The 18,006-nt window shown below is 42.8% G+C and overlaps 1 protein-coding gene and 1 non-coding gene across 2 annotated transcripts in view; one reads left to right on the plus strand and one right to left on the minus strand.

The window, feature by feature from the left end:
- LOC144502036 (uncharacterized) overlaps positions 1–17,024 on the minus strand; it is a 50,606-nt gene extending 33,582 nt beyond the window's left edge. The window contains exon 1 of the mRNA XM_078226048.1: positions 16,616–17,024. Within this exon, the coding sequence (XP_078082174.1) occupies positions 16,616–17,024 (409 nt within the window). The remainder of the gene's footprint in view (positions 1–16,615) is intronic.
- LOC144502102 (U2 spliceosomal RNA) lies at positions 11,722–11,914 on the plus strand. The gene has a single exon (XR_013499259.1). It is a non-coding gene; the product is annotated as a U2 spliceosomal RNA (small nuclear RNA).
- Positions 17,025–18,006: the final 982 nt, after the last annotated feature.

The raw sequence follows: 18,006 nt of genomic DNA on the forward strand, positions 1-18,006 counted from the left end.
CTCAAGATTCATCCTGAGCTCATTCATTCAATGATGTACATGGAACAATGCATTTTGGCTCAGATTTCCCCATATCAGCAGTTAGGGCAGCACGGTGGCACAGTGGTTAGCACTGCTGCCTCATAGCGCCAGGGACCCATTCTTGGCTTGGGTCACTGTCTGTGCGATTCTCCCCGTGGGTTTCCTCCGGCTGTTCCGGTTTCCTCCCACAGACTAAAAACATGCTGGTTCGGTGCATTGGTCTCAGTGTACACGAACAGGTGCCAGAGTGTGGCGACGAGGGGATTTCCACAGTAACTTCATTGCAGTGTTAATGTAAGCCTACTTGTGACTAATAAATAATAAATGCTGTCTCAACTAGATGCCACCAAATGAATAAAACATACCTCATTCATTCCAAATTGTCTGAAATGGACCGAAAGTCTTTGTAAACCAATGTTCCATCATTCTCTGCCCCCCACATCACAAAAATAAAATCTCTGCTAGCCTCTGTAAGGAAACCTCACCAGAAATTGAATGAAAATGTACACAAGTAGTAGAAATCTGCCAGAATAACACTGCCCTCTAACATATCAGCGCTTCTGCATGCAAAACACAGGGAGTCGTTATTTTAGATTTGATGAATACCAGAGCACTCCGATGCGATAATAGGAGGTGATATAAAGTGCAGTTTTTCAATAATATGTGTGTTGGGAGACAGGTGGGAGGATCAGTGCTGCCCAGCCAGGGAGAGTTTGGCAACTTTTATTTACAGGTGTGATGTTAGGGCATTGCCCGTTGCTACGTATTGTCTAGAGATTTCACACTGGAAGCGAGCAGCCTTCGGAATGTTAAAGCGTGGTCTGAAAAGCATTTAAGAAATTTAAAAAATGTCCCTGCAAAATTATGCAAGTTTGAAAGGAAAAGGGAGGGCAGGAGTGTTTCTGAGAAACACTGGCGTATGAGATAGTAGATCAGAACTGCTTAAAAACAACAAAACATTCGTGGATAGCACCAATCAAAAGGATTTTCTCCCTTGTTTTCTCTTCCTCTTGTCACCACTCACCTAGAATCATAGAATCTACAGTGCAGAAGGAGGCCATTCAGCCCATCGAGCCTGCACCGACAACAATCCCACCAATGGCGGGTGAGGCAGTCACCACACAGGGAGCCCAGAAAGCAAACCCTGTCATATTTGCTTACGGATTCTCAAGTTGGGGTTGGGGAGGGGGGTGGGGTGGGGGGATTGTGTGGGAGGGAGGGAGGCGGGTTAAGAGGGGGGGAGACATGGTGTTTCTCATTGTCAGGAAGTCAGTGCTTGAACAAAAGATATAGCCTTGGGAAGGGTTAAGCTGCTAAAAGCCACCTACACCTTTTCTTCTGACTCTCTGCCACCCACACTGTGCCCCCACCCCCCTTCCCCCCCCTCCATGCTTGTGATCCCAATCATGTCCTCACTCACCTGTGGCCTGGGTCGCTTGCTGATCCTGGGTTACAATTAGGTCCGTTGCTGGCAAGTACCACTGTTTCCAGTGACACTGCCTGCATTGGAGAACTGCTGGCCTCATTGGCTGACAGCCCTCAGGCAAGGGATTTCTGTCCGCCGGTGTCCTTGATGCCTGGGAAGGCACGCCACTGACACTTCATACAATGGGTCTTCCCCAACAGGAGGTGACGCTGGGCTTTCACCAGCTATCTAGTCGGCGGGTGAGACTCCCAGTGTCTGGGCTAAATGCTGCCTTAAATATCTGAGTACTTTTGATCATGAGTAAATGATCACAAGCCAGCTGAAAGGACGGTCAGTTCTCAGGATAGAAAATAATAATCATAACTGAATTTATTTAAGCCAAAGTATAAGCTTTTTTCAATCAAAAAGGAAATTTGGCAGATTTTATTTGAAAAAATACTCTGTCGATAGCAAATACGTACTGAGTTACAATGCAAAAATATAGCCAAGCGGTTCAGATGAACCAGGGAGTTTGACAAATGATTCATACATAAGAGATCGACACAAGTGTTGGCTTTTCTTTTAATAACTTTTGAGATTTACATTTGCCACATTTGCACTGTTGCTTGAAGATGCTATGTGATACTTGAAGGCATGCTGAAGCTGCCATTGGTTAGGTAGCATTCCTTAGTGCGTGAAAAGAACAAGTTATCACCATGTGTAAACAACAAAAAAAAGGCAACCCTACAGAGTGATCAAAGGTGCATGAAAACATTCTCCCAAAATAACCTTGTACCTTTCTCACTAGAGAAGTTAAAAATACCACAGTCTACAAACAATAGCAACCTTTGCTATCTGGTAACAGCTGAATGTTATGCTTAGTAACCTTCAAAGGAGAAGTGACATTTTACGCCGGGATTCTCCGATCTCGCCCACGGCTGGGATTCTCTGGCGCTGCTGCAGTGAATGAAGTTTTGGCTGAGTGCCAAATTCTCCGTTCTCGCTGGCAGCAGGGCAGAAATGATCAAGATCAGAGAATCCCGCTCTTAAAGCTGCTTACCTTCCTGTTAAGGGATATCTCTTAACTTGATGCAGTAGGCAGTCACAAGCAACAGGACATTTGATCCATCTCTTTGAACTAATCTACTTATATTTGTTGTACGAAAAATGTCTAAGCATGGTAATTATATTTTCTGGTTGTATTGTAATACTGGAAATAATGCATTTTCAAATGTGATGAATGAATATTGCAGCAGAGCAAGTTCTTACTTGGCACGACTCGCAGAGGATATGCTGCTATATATGGATGCCTCATATTTTTCTGTTCTTAAAAGGCACTAACGTACAACATGTCCCGTCTCCTTAGGGTCACGGGGTCTAATTCATATAATTGTTTTCTTTTGGTTTTCATACAATTATTAGGAAGCCATTCAGCCTCAACAAGCCTTTTTGCTGTCTGCAAAAGCAATTTAACTAGTTCCACTCCTCATCCCTTTTAATTGCTGCATCGCATTGAAATCAATTACAGGAAAATCGTTTACTGGGACCTGCTGATCAATCTGCTGACCTCTTCCAAAACTGGGTGTGTTTGTTCAAACCTGACCGCTGCTTTCGAAAGGTATTTTGGATAGCCATCCTGTATGTTCCAATTGTCTGTTTGTGGCCACCTTCACTGCAGAGATTAAACTCACTGGTTTATAGTTCACAATAGTCTCCTTTTTATCTCTTTCCTTAATCACCTGCTCAGTGAGCCAATGAGAATATCAACAGGGGCACTCTGGAATCTAGAAGATGCCGTATTAGACAAGAGCTTGGTGATCAATGGCAGATTATCCTTTGATAAACATGCTGCAATTAATTATTCATCCTGTTACGCGAATATCAACAAGCACTCAGACCACACCAACCTCTACACTGGCATTTGGCAAGAAAACCGCTTGCAAAAAATAATCTACCTCAGAAACCATAATCAATATCAGAAGGTCACTACAATGGCACAGTTTAATAGTGGGCTCAGATGTTGGTTGTAAACTCCTCAAGTTTCAGTCTCACAATATCTGATGTCACTGATAATCATCCCGTGACCACTTCAGTGCATCCATTATGCAATCTGTAATGTATGTAAGGCATCTAGCACAATAATGGCTGATCATCACAAGCATATGTAAAAGTGTTCATGGAAAGTTTTAACGCAAGAATGTTGCACAAAATAACTTTTAGAAGCAAGGAACAATGTTAGTCATCAGCAGGCAAGCTGTGTAATGATTTCTGATTAAGCATGAGTTCACACATAGATCTCATTCTGTCCGGAGATTGATATAACATTCCAACACTCTTACACTCATTTTCATACCAAGAAGGAAATGTACAGATGTGTTTGCGGCACGTGTGTAATCAAAAAAATGAAGATATGATGATTTTATTTTTATTAATTTATGGGACTGGCCAGCATTTATTGCCCATCCCTAGTTGCCCTCGGAGGGCAGTTGAGAGTCAACCACATTGCTGTGGCTCTGGAGTCACATGTAGGCCAGATCGTGTAAGGACAGCAGATTTCCTTCCTTAAACGACATTAGTGAACCAGATGGGTTTTTCTGACAATCAACAATGGTTTCATGGTCGTCAGTAGATTCTTAATTCCAGATTGTTTTTTATTACATTGAAATTCCACCATCTGCCATGGCAGGATTCAAACCCAGATCCCCAGTACATTAGCTGAGTTTCTGGATTAATAGTCTAGTGATGATACCACTAGGCCATTGCCTCTCCAACAATATTATTGTTATCCGTCTAACCAGTAAATACACCCAGCAGAGAAAAGTAGAAACTGGTAAGGCTTGAAATAGATCAAAAGAAAATTAAAATCCACGCCATGCTCTTGAACAAGTTTGATATAGTAAAATCAATCATCAACAAATAAATGGCCTCCTTCTGCACTGTGGAGATTCTAATTTGATTTGATTTATTATTGTCACATGTATTGGGATACAATGAAAAGTATTGTTTCGTGCACATTATACAGACAAAGAATACGGTTCATAGAGTACATAGGGGAGCAGGAAAGGAGAGGGTGCAGAATATAGTGTTACAGTCATAGCTAGGGTGTAGAGAAATTTCTATGGTTCCATGAAAAGAATATAATATGTTCCTTTGTATAATGAATTACATATTTCAGCAATAATAAACCAAAATGCTGCAGATCTGAAATAAAAACAGAAAATTCTGGATAAACTCAGCAGGTCTGGCAATATCTGTGGTGAGAGAAACACGGTTAATGTTTCGAGTCCCTTGCTTCTTGCTACAGTTCCGTACCATGGACTTGAAAAGTTAATTATGTTTCTCTCTCCACAGATGCTGCCAGATCTGCTGAGTTTATCCAACATTTTCTGTTTTTATTACATATTTCACCATATTGACTCTGTTTATACACTGGAAAAATATCCTGCATGTGTCAGGATCTTTGTTTGCAGTACTCTGTTGTTCAACTCTGTATTTTTTAATCCATTAGTTCATTAGCTTAGCTGTAATAGTTATAAAATAGGCTTGATGTACGAACTGTGATATGCTCAGTGTTGTTAAATCAGTATTTTAAAATACTTTTTAATACATGCACAGAGAACAGAAAATATAAACTGTTATTGATGATAAACGTATGTATGGAAAGTATAATTAAAATTCAATCAACTTGGAGTTGGTCCCGTTATTGTAACTCCAAAATGATTCAGCTGTTAATAACTTTTATATACTATCATATGTTCACGAAGTTCACTAAAATACAGATTTCTCTAACCTGACTTAGTAATAGTGCCAAGCATCAGAAAGTGCATAACTTTACCAGGCAAGAGCCTATAATAAATACTGCCTCTACAAGGTAATTTAATGCATTGCAATTTTGACATTCTCTTTAACAGAATAAAATATGTTAGCTGAGAAATTGGACAGCTGAGCATCTGTTTTTTTCGGGCACTATTAGGGCACTTAGAGTTCCAAAGTGACATTTGTGCGCGTGCATACTTTTGAGGCAAATCACACTAGATGCCATATTGGTGAGGGCGGAAGTATACAGAGCAGGCTGGTCATGATGCCATATTGATGAGGGTGGAAGTATACCGAGCAGGCTGGTCATGATGCCATATTGGTAAGGTAGAAGTATACAGAGCGGGCTGGTCATGATGCCATATTGGTGAGGGTGGTATAATGCAGAGAAGGCTGGTCACGATAGTAATCAGCCTGCAATACTGATTTGAGGTCAGCTGTACCTGTTTGGGACTTAACATCCTCTTTTAACTGTGCACAGTGAAACACACATTCAGCAGCAAAAAGAATCACCCACAGCACTGTTAAAAGAATTATCAACTCTCTGCTGGGTTGTTGCTGGTTGACTTTTTTCTGACTGTTGCTATCATTCTACAAATGTTTGGTGATTTCTATTGTTTCAAATTTTAAAAGTTTACAGGCAGTCATGTGGGAAGTATCAAAGGAGATTTTGCTTTGCTGACTTCAAGAGCTGTGCATGAACCAGTTGCCCCCAGACTTGAGGTCATGACAAAAGGTCATGGAGAACATGACGGCTTGCTGGAAGAGGAGGAAGAGGAGGAAGGGGAGGAGGTAAGGCTCTCAGCAGGAAATCATGTCTGCCCCGCGGTTAAGGGAGCAATTTTCCTACCTGAAGCTCTGCAATGAACAGTGTGTCAGAGGTCTGTGCTTCAATAAGGATGTCCTCACTGAGATTTGCCACAACCACAACCTCAGAACCAGGAAAGGGTTATATTACCAGTTGGTGTGAAGGTGGTTGTCGGCTGTGCAGCCTGCGAGCTGCACACTGGTTTTACTCGCCTCAGCAACACTCTGAGCAGAGAATGAAAATTCTGTCCTGTGTGTTGACCCTATTTCAACAAGACCAAATAGGTAATAGCCATCCTCCGGTTCATTCCCCGGGACAATTCCTTGACTAATCAGAGTCAAAGCTTGGCAGTTAACTGTCAGTCATCAGTTAACTAGTGCATTCTTCAAAGCAATGACTCTATCAATCAGAATCCACTTTACAACTAATCAGTACTCTCTTCTCATGAAGTATAAATTGTTGTTCCCTGTACAGTTGGCGTTCTTGCGAATGTCCTGGTTTGTGTAAGACAACGTGTCATTATTCAGCAACACTCAAAAATATAATTAGTTGATACGAAATAATGAAAAGAGCAACACTTTTCTTCTTCTTCGCTACATACTTTCCATTAAGCTATCCAGCTGCTATTTCTACTGTCTTGGTATCTTCTTCCATTTCCATTGGCTTGATTTGGCGCCATTGTGCTTCACTGAAAGTTAGACTTGGGTTCTTGTTGTCAAGATAGGTATAGAGAGGCTGAAATTGCCATGTATTTTTCATATAAATGGTGTTGAGGAAGTTCCAGGGTATGAATAATGACATTCTCCTGGAACATAGGGCTGCACGGTGGCACAGTGGGTTAGCACTGCTGCTTCACAGCGCCAAGGACCTGGGTTCAATTCCTGCTTTGGGTGACTGTCCGTCAGGAAGTGTAGAGGAGAACATGCCCCTGTATACATCAATGGGGAGAGAGTAGAAATGGTCGAAAGCTTCAAGTTTTTAGGTGTCTAGATCACCAACAACCTGTCTTGGTCCCCCCATGCTGACATTATAGTTAAGAAAGCCCACCAACACCTCTACTTTCTCAGAAGACTAAGGAAATTTGGCATGCCAACCATGACGCTCACCAACCTTTGCAGATGCACCATAGAAAGCATTCTTTCTGGTTGTATCACAGCTTGGCATGGCTCCTGCTCTGCCTAAGACCACAAGAAACTACAAAAGGTTGTGAATGTAGCCCAATCCATCATGCAAACCAGCCTCCCATCCATTGACTCAGTCTACACTTCCCGCTGCCTCGGCAAAGCAGTCAGCATAATTAAGGACCCCCATGCACCCCGGACATGCTCTCCTCCACCTTCTGTCGGGGAAAAGATACAAAAGTCTGAGGTCACGTACCAACCGACTCAAGAACAGCTTTTTTCCTGCTGCCATTAGACTTTTGAATGGACCTACCTCGCATTAAGTTGATCTTTCTCTACACCCAAGCTATAACTGTAACACTACATCCTGCACTCTCTCATTTCCTTCTCTATGAACGGTATGCTTTGTCTGTGTGCAAGAAACAATACTTTTCACTGTGTACTAATACATGTGACAATAAATCAAATCAAATCAAGTGTATGCCTGGGTTTCCTCCGGGTGCTCCGGTTTCCTCCCACAGTCCAAAGATGTGCAGGTTAGGTGGATTGACCATGGGAAATGTTGCGGGATAGGGCGGGGGAGCGGGCCTGGATAAGATACTCTGTCAGAGAGTCAGTGACCTGATGGGCCGAATGGCTTCTTCTTCACTGTCGGGATTCTGTGATAACAGACCACTGAATATCCCTCAGTGAGTTTTTTTTTGGCCTCAATGGCATGAATGGTGATGCTTCTCCAGAAGTAGATAATTGGCTGTATTTACGACTTCCTGAGATTGTGAAAGTTGCCAAATAAAAGAAGGCCACTTCTCTCTAAATAAATAATAAATAAAGTGAGTTTACTCCAACCATCATTGTTGAAATGCATACTGTTTAAAAATGAATGCATAAAAAACATGCATGGCTCTTTGATAAGGCTGCACTCATTATTATAAATGACTGTTAAATGCTCACTGATTTACAACTGCTAGAACATTTATTTCTAATCCTCGGTGACCTAGCTGTGTAGGAGTATGGTTGTGATAATCCAGGCAGCCTTTTGTTCATTTCAAAGCACAGCTGCTTTGCTCCAATTTGTGTCATTTTGTGGAACCGAATTAACGTTGGTTGGCATATGTTACAGATTTTAAAAATGTAATACCTCACATTCCTATCACATCTGGTTAAGCTTAGGAAAGCTGTTGTGAAGTAACAGGAAGTGTTAAGTGTTAACAGATACTGCAGTCTCAACTTGGCCATTTTAAATATATTCATAAATGTCTAAATTTGGCCCAAATTTGTGGGTTTTTTTGTTTTTCCCTTCGTGAGAGTGTGTGGGTGGATGGATTTTCAACCTCGGAATCAGGAAAAATCTCGGCTCGGCCCAGCTCGGCTCCATCCGCCTCGGGATAGAGTGACCACAAAGGCGGGATCTTGGTTGCTGGAGCGGGCGGGTTGGGCTGTAATCGGGCCAGCCAACCAAGCAAGGGGCTTTGGAGGCTGAGGGCCTGCTGCATGTGGAGGCGAACTGTTTCAAAGAACCCCCCTTGGTGCTGTGGGACTTTGTCGCAGCTGGAACGAAAATACATAAGGTGGCACGGTGGCACAGTGGTTAGCACTGCTGCCTCACAGTGCCAGAGGCCTGGGTTCAATTCCCAGCTTGGGTGGAGTTTGCATGTTCTCCCCGTGTCTGCGTGGGTTTTCTCCGGGTGCTCTGGTTTCCTCCCACAATCTGAAAGATATGCGGGTTAGGTGCATCGACTTGACCAGGTGCCGGTGTGTGGCAACTAGGGGAATTTCACAGTAACTTCATTGCCGTGTTAATGTAAGCCTTACTTGTGACTAATAAATTAGCTTTAGACCTTCCAGCCCTCACCCCTCACACTGCCTCACCTGCCAAACAATCCCTAGCCATGCCATCTCCTGCCCTCAGCTACTCCTCATGCCCCGTATCCCAAATTCTGCTCTTCCAACCACTCCCAATGGCCCCTCATGCCCCCCAGGCCACGTTCTGCCCTTTCACGCTTGCCTATGGCCCCTACATCAATTATTTATTTTTAAAGCTTTCTTTTCACACATCCCAATATACACTATTGAGTTTTTTTGGTTATAGACTCTATATAGTGGTTCAATGGTCATGGAAGTGCCATAGTTTGCATAGGAACATGAGTGGCCACAGGGTTAGGTGGAAGGACAGAGCTTGGTACAGGGGATATGGGAGGACCTTTGCAACTTGCCTTTTAAAAGGCCCCTCATGCAGACTGGGATTCACAACTCTCTCTGAGGGGCCGCGAATCATGTAGGACTCTTTAAAAACATGGCACAGCTCCAATGAGAATTGCGGAGAAATGGAACATGCCTATTCCTGCAATGAAGCCACCAGGTTGTGGAATGGGGACGGGAATCCCTGAATCTGGACCCGCCAGCCATTTTTAAAGGGTTCCCATGTCATTCCGACTTGGTGAAAACCCAGTCTGAAGTAGGAATAGGGACTGGGTGGGATTGTTGTCGGTGCAGGCTCGATGGGCCGAATGGCCTCCTTCTGCACTGTAGGGATTCTATTCTATTCTAAATATCACATTTACCACTGATCTCTGCGTGGCTGATTTAAATGTTAATGAAAGAAGGGAAAAGGCATAAAATTGTATGGAGTTGGAATAATATAGATGGATAATTTATATAGAGGATGGATGAGATGGGGAAAGTAAGCAGAGATAGATTTACATGCCTTTTTATATTTTGTAGTTGGAGAGTTTGGTTCTCTCTTGGGGGTGTAAAGACTCTAAAACTATATAATGGCAGTTTAGCAGGTGAAGCTCCATCTAATGGTAGAACTGAGCAGCTTCCAAACTGACAATGTTGTTATCGTGGTGATGCCCAAATAAGGAGAGTGCAATATGCATAGGTCATTTAAATAGATAGATGTTTAGAATTAAAAACATTAAATTATTGGTGGGCAACCTGCAGCCCTTCTGCGTTCTGAGTGTGGCCCATCCGGGTTCAGAGTGTGGCCCATCCGGGTTCAGAGTGCGGCCCTTCTCATAGAATCATAGAATCATAGAAACCCTACAGTGCAGAAGGAGGCCATTCGGCCCATCGAGTCTGCACCGACCACAATCCCACCCAGGCCCTACCCCCACATATTTACCCGCTAATCCCTCTAACCTACGCATCTCAGGACTCTAAGGGGCAATTTTTAACCTGGCCAATCAACCTAACCCGCATATCTTTGGACTGTGGGAGGAAACCGGAGCACCCGGAGGAAACCCACGCAGACACGAGGAGAATGTGCAAACTCCACACAGACAGTGACCCGAGCCAGCGTTCTGAGTGCGGCCCATCCGGGTTCAGAGTGCGGCCCATCCGGGTTCTGAGTGCGGCCCATCTGGGTTCAGAGTGCGGCCCATCTGGGTTCAGAGTGCGTCCCATGTGACATTTTGTTGACCGTTACCCATGCGCAGGGCTGCCACATTCCACTGATTTCTGTCCGCGAAATTTTTTTCCTACTGGTATGGCTGAAGTGATACGTGCATAAAGCAAGGGCAAGTGAAATGAGGTGAGTGCTGATTGCTCACATTGACTGTGAGAACCGTGCGCTCCCTCTGCATCCAAAGTGTAAATATTACTTTTGTTTTTAACCATTTGAAGTTGATGATATTAATATATTAATGACTAAGCATTTGCTATAACTTGTTATGAAATATTTGGCCTGTATTAAATGTACTTATACTTATTCATGGGGTCATGTTTTGTGAACATTTCAATCTTCCAGCCTATTGAGATGAAGGAGGTCGTTCATGCGCCCACTCACTAGCCTAGGATGTCCATCACTGTATGGGGCGGCACAGTAGCACAGTGGCTAGCACTGCTGCTTCACAGCTCCAGGGTCCCGGGTTCGATTCCCGGCTCGGGTCACTGTCTGTGTGGAGTTTGCACATTCTCCTCGTGTCTGCGTGGGTTTCCTCCAGGTGCTCCGGTTTCCTCCCACAGTCCAAAGATGTGCGGGTTAGGTTGATTGGCCAGGTTAAAAATTGCCCCTTAGAGTCCTGAGATGCATAGGTTAGAGGGATTAGTGGGTAAAATATGTGGGGGTAGGGCCTGGGTGGGATTGTGGTTGGTGCAGACTCGATGGGCCGAATGGCCTCCTTCTGCACTGTGGGGTTTATATGAAACTATATTAGCCATTGCTTAAAAATAAGGGATTGTCCATTTTAGACAGAGATGAGGAGTTATTTTTCTCTGAGTCATGAGCCTTTGGAAATCTCTTCATCAAAAGGCAGCGGAAGCAGAGTCTGAATGCTTTTAAGGCAGAGATAAATGGATGCTTGACTGGCAAGAGGATGAAAGGTTATTGGCGGTAGACAGGAATATGGAATTGAAATTACAATCAGAGCAGCCATGATCTTACTGAACGGCGTAGCAGGCTGGAGGGACCACGCAGTCTACTCGTGTTCCTAATTTGTATGTTCATCCAAAAACCAGACACATGTGAATGTGTTACACCAATTACCTGAAGGGGTAAACAAATTTCAAGGTTAGTTTATGAAATGCCTCGTATACAGTAGATGTGACACATCGCTTCTCGGCCTTTTGGCTAAGATCAAGTGTAGTATGGATTGGATGCTGCGCTTGGTCGAGGTCATTGGGTTGCATTTAAGCTTCATATTCATATGAAGCAATTTTTAAAAGCGGCATCTCGGCCTTTTGGCTAAGATGCAAATGAGATCAAGCCTTGGAGGAGGAAACCTCCCCCTCCTCCAATCAGCTTGGCTCATGTAGATCAGGCCCAAGACAGGGTAAAGGGTCGCATACCCTGTCTTATCAGCTTGGATCGGAAATGTCTCAACTTGTTGAGACTCTGAATTGGACTTGATTTGATTGAATTGGAAAAGTATATAAAAAATAAATTTGCATTTCTATTCATTGTGGTTAAATCTGAGATTTGGTGCGATGAAGGATGAGAACGATAATTGAAAAGGTTTCCCTATTGGTTGAGTTTGCAAAGAAGAAGATATTTTCACAGTGGGATAGATTTTTCTTTTATTTTTCAAAATTAGCTGTCTAGTTCATGAATGACTGATGGATTTATGTTGCTTTTTTTGCGATCTCAGGATGCTCTATGACAAATGAAGATTAGACATTGTTTGAATGGAGGAAACTTATGATGCAACAGCAGTGATTGGCTGGGTTACAAATTATTCAAAGGAGCCTCTCCCAAGATGTGACAATGAGACTTACTCAGAAAATAACTGATATGCAATTTAAAGAAGTAATAATGAACAATAATGTTTCACTTACAATACACAGAGTTGGTTAATGAATCTCCGTCTCATGTTTTTTATTAGAATCCTTTGACAAAGAAAATTGTCCTCACACCTGTGTCAAAATGGATGTTTTACATCAGGGCCGGAATTCTCCGGCTGTTCACGTTGATGGGATTCTCCTGTCCCGCCGGCAGCGCACCCCCACCCATGGGATTCCCGCCAGTGTGGGGTGATATCAATGGGAATTCCCATTGACAATAGCGGGACCAGAGAATCCTGCCACTGGCAAACAATTCGCTACCTCCTGCTGGTGGGAAACACGTGGTTGGGAGGCTGGAGAATCTTGCTCCAGATATTCCAATGCAGGGACAGGATTTTGCGGTAGGAATGACAGAAAAACTGTCAAGTAAGGATTTTTCAGCGCTCTCATGTTTTCTGATGGTGGAGGTGATTCAACATTAGCCGCCATCAAGGTCTTCCTATCCCGCCAAGGTCTACGGTACCACAGGGGATTCTTGGAGAACCAAAGGACCCCACTGCCGCGAAGGGCTGGAAAATCCCGCACTCAGTATTAATTGGCATTAAACCTCTAAAATGGACAGCAACTTTTGAGTTTGCGCATGATCAGCTTGGTATGGCTCCTGCTCTGCCCAAGACCGCAAGAAACTACAAAAGGTTGTGAATGTAGCCCAATCCATCACGCAAACCACCCTCCCATCCATTGACTCTGTCTACACTTCCCGCTGACTCAGAAAAGCAGCCAGCATAATTAAGGACCCCGTGCACCCTGGACATTCTCTCTTCCACCTTCTTCCATCGGGAAAAAGATACAAAGGTCTGAGGTCACGTACCAACTGACTCAAGAACAGCTTCTTCCTTGCTGCTGTCAGACTTTTGAATGGACTTACCTTGCATTAAATTGATCCTTTTCTACACCCTAGCTATGACTGTAACACCACATTCTCCACTCTGTCATTTCTTTCTCTATGAACGGTATGTTTTGTCTGTATAGCGCGCAAGAAACAATACTTTTCTCTGTATGTTAATACGTGACAATAATAAATCAAATCAAATCAGATCAGTTAAATATAAAATTCCAGAAGTCACTATCAGTGATTCTATACTTCGCCCAACTATAATTAATTTGGAATCAATAAACTGGTGAGAACTTCCACTATGTGTGTGATTATAAAAACCTTTGAGAAGAGGTTGAAGTTTATTAATTAGTGTCACAAGTAGGCTTACATTAACATTGCAGTGAAGTTACTGTGAAAATCCCCTAGTCGCCACACTCCGGCGCCTGTTCAGGTACACTGAGGGGGAATTTAGCAAAGCCAATGTACCTAACAGGCACGTCTTTCAGACTGTGGGAGAAAACTGGAGCACCCAACGGAAACCCACGCAGACATGGGGAGATCATCCACACAGGCAGTGACCCAAGCCAGGAATCGAACCCAGGTCCCTGACGCTGTGAGGCAGCAGTGCTAACCACTGTGCTACCGTGCTGCCCCTCAGATATAACTGAGTTTATAGTAGCATATTTAAGCTAAACAACCTCATCAATCCTGAAAAACTAATTTTATGCATATGAAATGAATAAATTCTCTATTATGATTTTGAAAACCCACATATTTTTAATGATAATTTAAAGTTTGTTTAAAAGATTTCAGTTTCTACCACATCCCTACACGTCTGTTTGAATCTTTTTTTCACTCTCCGTAAAATGAAATAAAAAAGTTATAATCAATGCTTTTAAATTTCCAGTTTGCTGTCTGTATGAATACCTCAGTGTAATTGACTATTTATCCTGCTTGAAGGACATCTAAGTTGCTGTACGCCTGGAAGTCCCACTTGCCTTGGCGGCAGATTCAAATTAAGATGGGGGGAAAGGAGAAATCCGCACCACACAAATAGTTTGAACTTTGCAGCCAGCTTTTTTTGATATCAGCATTTCTTCATTGCTAACAGGGAATCTAAGCCAATGTAACTGCAAAGATCCTGCCATGCTGGTACATCAGTAATATGCATCTTCTGAGGGATGCTTGCCTGAAACATTTTCAATGGGGGCAGTATGGGATGAAATTCCAAACATCTGACAGGATATTAAAATTAGAATTATCTAGAAGCATATAAACCCAAAATGCAATGAAAAGTCCATGAGATCATCAGAATAGGATGTTACATAATAACGCCTCTGTCAGTGATGAATAAATACATTATTTTTCAGGAATGCAAGCCTCAGTAAAATGTCAGAATACTCATATAAAAATGGTCGCTTTCCTTATACTGGCGATATAATAGCTGGAGTTTTCTCTCTTAGACTGCAGACCCTTTTATGAAATAGTTACCATTAAATACACACAGGAAAAGTTAAAATGAAAGTCTTTTTGCAGGGGTGCTTATTAATGAGGGTCATAAAATGAAGACATTTGCTTCAATCTTATTATTCCCAGTCAGGGATGAATGATAAAGAATGCCGTGTTCAGTAGATATTCTGAAATCGTCACATGATTGCCTTCAGATGTCAAGGAAAATCTCTCACAACTTTGTCTTCGTGGGAGGTTTACCTGAAGTTAGCCACTTCCCTTGGGAGCACTAAATAAATTGGAAAGATTCCACACTACATTCATATATTACTGTTATACCTTTGCAATGCCGCTTCCAATCTCAGAATGGGTCGAGATACGATTTGTCGAAATTTGTGACACAAAACCATTTGTGATATTAATCATCGTGATCTCATTACAAAATAAAAACCTTCCAAATATGCACAGTGGTTACACTGGGGAATGATACTAGAAATTATAAATCCATAGACTGCAGCAATGCTCAGGTGTTCTGATCAGTCAGCGTTCATTGAAAACTGTACTCCATGAGTTGCTGAATCTCTTAAAGTTTATCGGATTAAGCTATTCGCTAGATTATCAGTTAAACGCTCAATGAATTGTCTCATTGTGCTTGCATTGCAACAGAGAAATTAGCGTGGTTCTGACTAAAGATAATTTCTTTTGTTGACAGTTTGATGTTCCACAGTGCTTGCTTTCCTACGTTAATAACGCCCATGTAACTCAGATGGTGATTTGCGGACAAGCATTTTGTACCAAGTGGCTATTGTGCTTCATGAGTCATCAGAATATTTTTATATTGACTGCTTGCAGAAATTTCTTGACCATGGGTGGCAATTTGAACTTTGACACTAGAATTAAAGCTGGAGTGAATCCAGCAGTTTAATGGTGTGGAAAATGCCCTCGGGCAGGTTTTACTGTGCTTGTGCCCAGGGCTGTGGAGTCATCTGGAAGCCGTGAATACAGGAAAATCGGGTTGGGAGAAGTGGCTGCCTGTAAGGCAGTAAGTCAAATTTTTCTTCACATTTAAGCATATGAGTGTAAAATCAGGGGTTGAGGAGGGTTTATTAGGGGCATGAGTTCCTCCCATTCACGTCCCTCTATGCTCATTGTGTAATGGAAATCCAATAGTCCCACGTGAAGAAAAGGAAAAAATCAGGCCACTTTGTTGCTTTTCCCCAAGTTATTATGGGAAAGGGAATACCAAATGATAGATTACACACCCAATTAGTAGGATATTTGGAAGACTACATATTGAAATATATGGCTGTGAAACCATGGCAGCACACTCATTCAAGCACCGATTAGTAGTCCGTTACAACAGTAAAATGTCTTCATAGAATCACAGAAGCCCTACAGTGCAAAAGGAGGCCATTTGGCCCATCGAGTCTCCACCGATCACATTCCCACCCAGGCCCTATTCCTGTAGCCCCATATATTTATCCTGCTAATCCCATAACACTAGGGGCAATTTAGCATGGCCAATCAACCTAACCTGCACATCTTTGGACTGTGGGAGGAAACCGGAGCATCCGGAGGAAACCCACGCAGACACGGGGAAGAATGTGCAAACTCCACACAAACAGTGACCCGAGGCTGGAATTGAACCCGGGTTCCTGGCGTGTGAGGCAGCAGTACTAACCACTGTACCACCATGCCGCCCCACTTCTGTAGACATACTGGTGGAATCTTTCCACTCCATACATAACAGTCTTTCTTTTTTTATCTGCGAATAGCCTTTCTCAGCTTCTGAAAGGGTTCTCGACATGTGTGCAATAGGCCTCTCAGACCCATTATCCATTCTGTAAGATTAAACTGCCCCCATGTTGTATGGGAATTCATCACACGTTAGCACTAACCTTTTGGAAGGCTCAAAATGTACCGATAGACAAGAGATAAGAGCTGCTTGACCTTACAAAATGCTGCTCTCTCTGGTGCTTTCCTCAACTGTTTCTGGTGTTTCTTCAGCAGCACGTGGAAGGGAGCCAGTAATGTTAACAGATTTAGCAGGAAACACCCATAATAATTAACCATCCCCAGGAATAGTTTAAGCTCTGGGGCATTCTTCGGGGCTGGTGCCTCCTTGATTGCCCTTACCTTGTCCTCCATAGGATGTAATCCCTGGGCATCGACACGGTAGCCGAGGTAAGCCATTTCTCTGGCCTGCAAAGTGCACTTTTCTCTTTTTAGGTGAACTCCCACCTCCTGAAATCTTCTCAGAACTTCTCCTAGATTCTTCAAGCATTCTTCTTCAGTTGCACCAGTCATCAATATGTCATCCAAATATAAAACAACATGCAGTAATAAACCTTCTGTGGTTCTTTCAAATATGACGCAAGCTGATGAAACACTGAAAGGTAAGCATATATATTGATATAATCCCTTGTGAGTGTCAATAGTCATGTAACCTTTGGAAGCATCATCCAACTCCAACTGTTGAAATGCATGGCTCATATTTAATTTCATATATGACAGTCATCCAACCACTCTCGCATATAAATCCTCTACTTTAGTGATAAGTTATTTGTCCAGTTTTGCTGCTTGATTTAATGTTAATTTATTGTCTCCACAGACGTGGGCTGTTTTGACTGATTTTACCACAGGCACTATGGGGGTTGCCCATTCTGCAAACTGAACTGGCTAAATTATACAGTGGAGCCCCGATTTAACGTGCCCCGATTTAGCGTGAATTCGCATATAACGTGATGGTGTCATTGGACCCTTTTTTTTCCGCTAATAGTTGGCAAATTTAGCGCGACCCCGCTTTTTTCGCGACCCTGCTTTTATGGACCCCAACCATCGTGTTATAACGGGGCTCCACTGTACCTAGTTTTTCTAGTCTTTATAGCTTGGTTTCAACTTTCTACAACAAAGTGTAGGGCACAGGTCTAGCCTGAAAAGGTTTGGAATAGTTCCTGGGTCTATGTGAATTTTTGCCTTTAGGTCTTTAATTTTCCCAAGTTCATCTTGAAAAGTGTCCCAATAGTTCCACATTACTTCGTGCAAGCCTCTTCCCTTAGGTTTGAACATTTCCAACCAGTTTAGTTTAAATTCTTGAAGCCAATCACACCCCATTAGACTTGGTCCTAACTACCCGATTAATGGAAGTTGGAAATATTGTTGCGCATAACTCACCAGTGTTTCGGTCATCCCCGCTATCTTAATGGCCTCTCTGTGTAGACAGCCTATTTAGTTGACGTGTTCTTCAAACTCAGAGGCTGAAGCCTTCTCAGAAATATCTGTAGGTCTG

Source organism: Mustelus asterias, chromosome 12 (assembly GCF_964213995.1).
Source record: "Mustelus asterias chromosome 12, sMusAst1.hap1.1, whole genome shotgun sequence".
Lineage (NCBI taxonomy): Eukaryota > Metazoa > Chordata > Chondrichthyes > Carcharhiniformes > Triakidae > Mustelus > Mustelus asterias.